This window comes from Psammomys obesus, unplaced genomic scaffold (genome assembly GCF_907164565.1).
Source record: "Psammomys obesus unplaced genomic scaffold, mPsaObe1.curated_primary_1811, whole genome shotgun sequence".
NCBI lineage: Eukaryota > Metazoa > Chordata > Mammalia > Rodentia > Muridae > Psammomys > Psammomys obesus.
In genome coordinates this window covers 2,157,881-2,166,930 of record NW_026587759.1, presented here as the reverse complement: position 1 = coordinate 2,166,930, position 9,050 = coordinate 2,157,881, and the positions used below count along the sequence as shown (strand labels likewise).

Sequence of the window (9,050 nt, the reverse complement as noted above, 5' to 3'; positions counted from 1 at the left end):
GTGTGTGTGTGTGTGTGTGTGTGTGTGTGTGTGTGTGTGTGTGTGTTTAGGGATGACTCCTTGGAATTTAATCGGGCCTCGTCTATGGAGAAGACTTTCTTATCAGCCATTAATTGCCTATATTTCTATATCTGGGGGTGGTACCTTGTGATATTTTTCCCATCCATGTTGGGATGTCAGCTGGTGTTCACATTGTGCAGGTCTTGTTTAGAGCACCATATTATTAAGATTTCATGGGTACCTATCTTGTATAGAAGCTATATACATTGGAGACATTCCTGGGCTTTAGGGTCTTGTTCTCTTTCTGAGCCCTCTTCCATGGTGTTCTCTGAGCCTCTGCTATAAGTTATGTTGTAAATGTATTTACTGGGGATGGGCTCCCCACATATCATATGTTCTCTGCTTTTTAAACAATTATGGATTTCTATGAGCTCTTTTGGGGGAGAAAAACTTTGATGAGGGATGAGAGCTACACTATTTGTGGATATAAGGATTTATATTTTGAATACACTTGGGAATTACAATGGTAAGGAACATGGTAGTTATAGCTTTTCCTCTATGGTCCATGACATCACCAACCACAGTTAGTTAACTAAGTCAATAGTACAAGGCCTGAATTCTCTTCTATTAAATTTACCTTAGGAGCAAGTCAATGGTTGTTGGTTACTTTCTGAGATAATTAAGTACACTATTATTAAATTGATCATCTTAGATGGGTTATTTTTTTCTGCATTTATTGAGCTGATCATTTGATGTCGAGGGATCTATTTATGTGATTTATTTCATTTACTTATATAAATTGAACCATCCTAGCATTTTTACAATAAAGCCACCTTTATTTCAGTAGATGATCTTTTTGATAAGCATATAAAATTTATATTTTCCTCCAAACATTCATACTTTTCCTAAGTATTTCTTATAGTTTCATAAAATGTGAATATTTAGAAGATAGTGTAGAAAATACTACCAGGAAATAAATTATTGCTTGGCTATATACATATATATGTGTGTGTGTGTGTATATATATATATATATATATATATATATATATATATATATAAAATGTTAAAAAGGTTGTCAATGTTTTTTCTAGTCCTGCAGCTAAAAATTGTAGACAGTTGTTCATAATTTATACATTTAAAATACGTTTCTTTCCATTTAATTGTGATGGTGTGGTGATTCAAGACTATTTTAGCAATTGGAAAGCTGAGGCAAGAGGATTGTGGGGTCAAGGCATGACAACCTGTGCTCAAGAGTGAGAACTTAACCTCAGAAACCAAAGGAAAAACAACAATAGCAACAAGAACAGACAGAAATCTTACGTGTTAGGAAGAATTTTCAGTATCATTAGCATTTCTTATTCAATAGATTGGAGTCTTTTACAGTCTGATCTTTGTGTCTGTCAGTAACTCCCAGGTTTTTTTCCATTATCAATACTTAATGGTGTTTCAAAATGAAATTCACTGAGCCAGAGCACTTACTACATAGCTCCTTGTAGCCCTTTATTAATTTGGTTTATTGCATTGATTATAAAATTTCCTCATGAATGAATTACTGTAATTTTTAATAGCAGTTTTTTTAAAGAAACTGTTATTTTTAAGTCTAATCTTAACAGTATTATGTATAATACTATATACTTTCTTCTCCCTGACGTTTATTCTTGTTTTAAAAGTTTCTTGTGATATAAATGAAAGGACAGGGATTTATCTAGGAACATTCTAACTAATTTTTGCGATGGGAAGACTTCCCTAAGACCTTAAACCTCCTGACTGCATAGCCAGCTTTAGAACACTTAGTTGCTCCTTCCCTCCCTCCTTCGTGCCTGTAGCCTTAAATTTCTAACTTCTTCAACTACCTGAGCTTTTGTGGCCCCCAAGTAAAAATGTTTTCTTACATACTGAATTATCTATGTTCGAACTTCCAGGTTTAAAAAAAAAAAATGTACATGTGTTCTAGTGCATCTTGATTTTTTTGGAAGAAAAAGTTCTGGAATCTATGGTTAGTCATGTTAACTATTTCAAAAAGACACTGGAATAGGAATACAGGTTATAATAACTGGGTTCACAATTTATTTAATGATAATTTCTGCAAAGAGAGGTAGCTTTCTTTATACTACTAAAGTTAGAAGATTTTTATCATATTATTGTCTTCCTATTATTCTTTCATTTAGTTTAGAGGATGATTGCTGTTTGTATTTTAGAATAGCTGTCTTTTGTTGAATGTTTTTTTGCCTGTGGCCAGCCCCAACTATAGTCAGGTCACACAGAGGAGATAAGAGAGGAGATAAGGAATCTATGAGGGAGGAGTGAGTGGGCATGGAGATCAAGGGGAGTTTTTCAGCCTGACTGACTGGAAGTCAGAGTGCTTCTTTATTTATACAGAACTCAGTGTGCAGGGATAAATTCATGTTCTTCCAAAACATGGATCACATCATTTTTGATCCTGGACATGTGTTATAGGTTCCTCTTGGTCGTAAGTATAGTCATCATTGATAAACCATGACAGAACAGAATTATCTTCTAAAATCATTTTCCCTCCAAAGTGATTGTACAAGTTTGCAATACCACCAGCAATGGAGGAGTGTTTTCCTTAGCCATTCTGACAATGGTATCTCAGAGTCATTTTGATTTGCATTTCCCTGATGATGAAGGACGTTGAACATTTCTTTAAGTGCTTCTCAGCCATTCAGGATTCCACTGTTGAGAATTCTCTGTTTAGCTCTGTACCACACTTTTAAATTGCATTATCTGGTTTGTTGGTATTTCATATCTTGAGTTCTTTATATATTTGCTTTTTTGCCCTTTGTCAGATGTAGGGCTGGTGAAGATCTTTTTCCAGTCTTTGGGCTCCTACTTTGTTCTGATGACAGTGTCCTTTACTTTATAAAAGCTTTTCAGTTTCAAGCAGTCCCATTTATTAATTGTTGATCTTAGAGCCTGAGCTGTTGGTATTCTGTTGAGGAAGTTGTCTTCTGTGCCAATGAGTTCAAAGCTGTCCCCCACTTTCTCTTCTAATAGATTTAGTGTTTCTGATTTTATGTTGAGGCTTATGATCCACTTGAACTTGAGTTTGTGCAGGGTGTTAAATATGTATCTATTTGCATTCTTCTGCATGTAGACATCCAGTCGAACCACCACCCTTTTTTGAAGATACTCTTCCATTGTATGGTTTTGACTTCTTTGTCAAAAATCAAGTGTCCTTGAGGTGTGTATTTATTTCTGGGTCTTCAATTTTATTCCATTGATCAACCTATCTTTTTATGCAAATACCACGTGGTTTTTATTAGTATTGGTTTGTATTTATTCCTAGAGCTTGAAGTCAGGTATGGATATACTACCAGAAGTTCTTTTATTGTGTAGAATTGTTTTAGTTATTCTCGGTTTTTTGGTTTTCCATATAAAGTTTAGAATTGTTCTTTCAAGGTCTGTAAAGAATTGTGTTGGAATTTTGATGGGAATTGCATTGTATCTGTACATTGCTTTTGATCAGATGGCCATTTTTACTATATTAACCCAACTGATCCTTAACATAGGACATCTTCTTTTTTTATCTTCACTTTCTTTTTTCAGAGACTTGAAGTTCTTATTTTCCCTTTGATCTTTCTGGAATTCAAACTTCTTAAATAATTTTTATATTTACTAATTATTTCAGTAAGAATATTTCCATTTCATTCATCCACTCAACAATTTTTTATTGATGTTGTAGCAGGCATTCAGCTATATACTTTTTATATAATAAAGAAGGTACACACACACAAATACACGTAAATGGTGCTGGCTTTTTTGGAACTTGCCAGGAAGTGTTTAGAATGATCATGGAATTCAGAACCTGAGGACAAGTTGATGTGTAGAAAATCCAGAAACTGCTATAATAGAGATTGATTCTCCTCTATCAGAGGCTTGTAATTTCTAGTAACACTTCATCTAAGGGTAGATAGAACCTTGTGAGATTTCCCCACTGGCATGTCATTTAGTGTTTTCATTGTGCAGGTCTATGTGTGTGTTACAGTTACTGAAGGAAAGATCATGAATTTGAGAATGGGAAGAATAAGAATTATAGGAGGAAAGAGAAAGAAATTATGCTAATATAGTACTCATGAAATTAATATATATTACAGTATATATTTATATGTAATATAATACATAATATATAATTGTATATATCTTATATAATTTTTACTGATGTTGTAGCAGGCATTCAGCTACATACTTTTTATATAATGAGGTTACACAAAAACATATCTTTTATATATTATATATAACTTATATAATATATAATAAATGTTAATGTCTAGTATATATTTTATATGTATTTAAAAACAAGCACAAGGCTGTGTTACGTACGACAAATGTATTTCTGCCAGCATTTAAGTCTCTGTGAAGGCACCTGAGCAGAGTAGTTGCCTAAAGACTGCCATTCTGCTGCGGCAAGATGGACTCAGTGGAGTTCTGATTTGCATCTCCCTGTTTGGGAGTGAAAGTGACCATTTATTTGTCTGTCAGCCGTTTGTGTTACGTAAGTTGAGAGTTGTGTGCTCAGTTCACACAGCCTGTTTTGTGGGTGGTTTAGTTTCTTGTCATTTAGTCTTTTTTGGTCTTCCTTGTTTTCTTTGTATGTTGCAGGTATTGGTCCTCAATCAGATGTATAGCTAGAAAAGACATTGCTCTCAGTTAAGGGACTGTGTTGTACAAAATGCTTTTATTATATTTTTAAATAAAGATTTATTCATTATGTATACAGTGTCCTGCCTACATGTACGCCTGCACACCACAAAAGAACACCAGATCTCATTATGGATGGCTGTAAGCCACCCTGTGGTTGCTGGGAATTTGAACTCAGGATCTCTGAAAGAGCAGCCAGTACGCTTAACCCTTGAGCCATTTCTCCAGCCCCACAAAAGGCTTTTAATTTCATGATGTTCCTTCCATTTGTTTATTGTTGCCTTTATTTCCTGACCAACCGGAGTTCTATTCACAAAGTCCTTGCCTATGCCTAAATCTTCAAAAGTTTTTTCCTCTTAACTGTTTAGAGTTTCAAGTGTAATGTTAAGGTCTATGTTCATGTGGAGTTGATTTTTGATGTAAGATAAGGATCTAGTTTCATACTTTTACATGTATGCTAGTTTTCCTGGCACCAGTTCTTGAAGACCCTTTCTCCTTTTGGTATCTTTGTCAAAAACCATAGCTGGGCATGGTGGCATACACCTGTAATTGCAGCACTCAGGGAGGCAGAGGCAGGCAGATCTCTGTGAATTGGGGTCCAGCCTGGTCTACCAAGAGTGTCCAGGACAGCCGAGGCTACACAGAGAAACCCTGTTTTGGGAAAAAACAAACAGGTGACTGTAAGAGCATAGACTTATCTGGACTTTTTATTTCATTTATTTATGGATCAAGACTGTATATCGTGGCTTTTTTTTTTTAACATTAGCTCTTTTATTTTATTGGTTGATATCACTGTGTCATTCTGTTGTATTATTTATGCTGCTATTTTTTTTTAACTTTTTATTCTTTTTTGGTGTATGTGAATTTCACCTCATGTACCTCAAGGCCACTCAACTCCCCATTCCTCTATATCTGCCCTCCACCCTTGTAATTTCCCCACCAAAAGAAAACAACAACAAAAAAGATAAAAATGAAAACAAACAAAAAGAGCATTAAAAAACTAAAAAATAAGTTTAAAAGGAGCTTGCTGCAGTGTGTCACACAAGTGTATCAAACAGCTACACTCCCAAGTGTTGATTGCAGTGAATCATTATTATTGCTCAAGGCCTCTGGGTCCTCAGGCTCCTCTCAGATGCCCTGTTGTTGCCCTCTGTCATGGAGATCCTACAGCTTTGGTTCTGAGGACTGGCCTCTTCATGCACTCCAGTAGTTCATACATGGGGTAAATCTTAGTATAGGGTGGGTCAGCTCATCGCCCTGAATCTGGGTTGGGTGTATGTTCAGCCTGCCAGCTCTCCTATTTGTGACAGCCAGGAAGAGGCAGGACTGGCTCTCTTATCTCCCTTGCTTATACCATTTGGGCCAGCTCTTCCTCAACACCCAGTGAGGGTTGAGGGCAGCTCTCCCGCACCCACAGAATCAGAGCTGGTTCTCTCACACTGCCCAGGCAAAGGGTCTGGACCAGCTTTCCAACCTGCCTCAACGTATGCGGGGCAGGGGTTGGGTATCTCTCCCAAGCCTATGCCACCATATAACTTGGGGGTGGAGGGCAGTGCCTATGCCACCAGAACCAGCTCTACTACTACTGCCCAGGGAAGGTGCCTGGCCCACTCTTCCAAATTTAAACACTGATTTACATAGAAAGTTTAATAGAAAATTAATATCATTGAATAGATGACATGGGAGTCAGCTACCTGATAAAAGTGGTGCTGGCTATTTTTCAAATGCTGGCATATATGTATCATAAATTTTTTTTTCTTGAAAAACAAGGAGCAGTATATGTGTATGATATATAATATGCATAATTATATATTTATAATTTTAGATGTTTTATATAAAATGTTTATATGAAAACATCTGCAGTAATTTAAAATTATAACTAAAGTTTACTAGCTTAGGAAATGTTACTCAGTTGAGCACAGTGCACAGGAGATACGGGGAAACGTGTAAGATGTCGCAATAACTACGTTTACTTGTTTCTACAGACTTTTCTTCAAAAGAACTAGAGATCTTCATTTGTTCCTTTTCATCTTCCTGGCTTCAAATGTTCACTGCAGAAGCAATCTTTAAAAAGCTCTGCTTACGGGCCCCGACCAGTGCTTGCCCAGAGCTACTATCACTTGAGAAAATAGTAAGCACTGCCCTATTCACACTCTTTTCTTTCTTTGTTTCTTTAAGAAATGAGTTCATGAGTACAAGTTTAATTCTTAGTTATTTCTCATAAGTGAACAGAACACAGCTCATAAATCTTTGAGCACATTAAGGGGCTGGTATTTTTTATCTCAAATATAGATTAGTGGAGCACTGGAGAGATGACTCAGTGCTTAAAATCACTTGCTGTTCTTCCACAGCACCCAAGTTCAGTTCCTAGCATCAATGAATCTTCTGACCAAGCACACAAGTTTGCACCCACTCTGAACTCATGTACACATGTACACACACACAAATAATAAATATTTTTAGAAATAGATTAGGGAATAGAAGTTTTGATTATTTGGGCAAATAAGTAGAAAAAAAGTATTTCCAGACTTTTGACATTATATAAATTTTTAAATTACATCTAAAGTTTTTTTGTATTTTATGTTTAAAAAGGAAAACTGGGAAAGATTTATCCTGTGTACCTATACACATATGTGAGTTGCCTTTACTGCCATTCTCTTTTGTTTAGCATGTTAGCTACTAAGATAAAATACTCCAGCAGCTTCCAGCAAATGCCAAGTCCACTCGTTTATTGTGACACTAGGCAAATTGTTTTACTACAACTTGCTTGAAGAATATTTTCACTCCTTATTCTGTTTATTCTGGATTTATCTTTCTGTTGAAGAAAACCATTAGGAAAATAGAAACAACAAAATACATGTTGATAATAAGTCTTTTAACTATAAAAATATATATATCATAAGTTGGTTATAAGACTTAATCAGAAGAACTTTCCTAAATGAGTTAAAATTGAACTGGAAAATGTAATTATTTTCTAAAAGCTACCATCATCTGCAAGATATTGACAAAACAATTACATAGATGATTACAAAGAACTGGCAGGTTTAATATTCACTCATGTTCCGATCATGTGGTAACCTAGTTGTGAAATCAAGAAACTATAGCCAGACTTCATGGCAAAATGAAGTGATTTTTTTTTTCTCTTTGTAGCTGTGATAATGATATATTATTTCACAACAGATAGATGCCTATTTGCCAGTTTTGGGAGAAATGGACATACATGGGGCTGGAAAGAGGCAGATGCCAAAAAAAATCTGCCAGCGGCCCCTCCTGGAGCCCCCAAGAGCCTTACTGACGCTGAATGGCGCAAAGCAAAAGCGAGGTGAAGGCCGGCCAGAGTTCCCGTAAGTAACGCTGCCACTAACAGCTGCACTTGGTTTTGGAATCTGGCCTTTTCTCTGAACCTTCTTGAACTTCAGGTTGTCTGGGGTATTGTCTACATTATGTTGATTGAAAGAAAACTCGATTTCAAACCTATATATGCATAGGAGCAGCACTTTCCTACTAAGTGCTTCCCGAAAGAAAAGAAGCTATTAATCCAGTCTCTGTTTCATAGAAACAGAGAGTTTCTGAAACACAAAGTACTGTTTCTTCTTATACAATACAAATTAGGTTTTAGATGGATGTGATATGCTATATTTGCTTTGTCAAAATGAGAGACTTCTTGAATGGGGACTTCTGGAGGCCTGCATTCTAATAAAGCTTTTAGCTTTATTTTCTCTGTAAAATGTCATTTACTTGGTTTCCACTTTGTCATTCTATACTCGTTACCTTTTTAGTGAGCAGTTGGAGATATAGACTATTAAAGTGAAAATTAATGCGTCAAAATTTGTTCCTAAATAGTTGACATCATTTTAAAAATTGGAAAGCAATATGATAGAATGAGTAAGTGAGTTTAAGTTCAAAGAAGGATACATTTTAAAGGAGGAAAAATACTATCTTATGTATGCTGGCATGCCTTACTGAAAAACAAGCTTTGCTCGGTTTTCTTTCTTTTCAGAGAGTTGAGCCATGCTAAATGTTCCTCATCATTAAAAAAATTGAAAAAGAAGTCAGAAGGAGAATTGTCATGTTCCAAGGAGAATTGCCCCTCTCTGGTTACAAAGATGAATTTTCACAAAACTAATCTAAAAGGTACCCCAAGTATCTGACTTAACTTACACTTAGAACTTTTCATGGTTGTAGTCAGTACTTGGAAATCTCACACATTTGCCCTCAGTGAATGTTAGAACTTCAACATTGGACTGGATCTGGGAAATGCTTTCAAGGATAATGTATTATTTTCTTGAACTCTCATTTATACAAGAAGTAGTCATTTAGTGCCTGGTGTAATAGAGTATCGCTTCCTTCCTTCCTTCCTTCCTTCCTTCCTTCCTTCCTTCCTTCCTT

The 9,050-nt window shown here is 35.8% G+C and overlaps 1 protein-coding gene across 4 annotated transcripts in view; it reads left to right on the top strand.

Annotated features, from left to right (window-relative positions):
* Slf1 (SMC5-SMC6 complex localization factor 1) overlaps positions 1 to 9,050 on the top strand; it is a 76,111-nt gene that overhangs the window by 58,899 nt on the left and 8,162 nt on the right. For all 4 annotated transcript variants that reach the window (XM_055604024.1, XM_055604023.1, XM_055604026.1 and 1 more), the window contains 3 exons: positions 6,647 to 6,792; positions 7,842 to 8,005; positions 8,662 to 8,795. In XM_055604024.1, the coding sequence (XP_055459999.1) occupies positions 6,647 to 6,792; positions 7,842 to 8,005; positions 8,662 to 8,795 (444 nt within the window). The remainder of the gene's footprint in view (positions 1 to 6,646; positions 6,793 to 7,841; positions 8,006 to 8,661; positions 8,796 to 9,050) is intronic.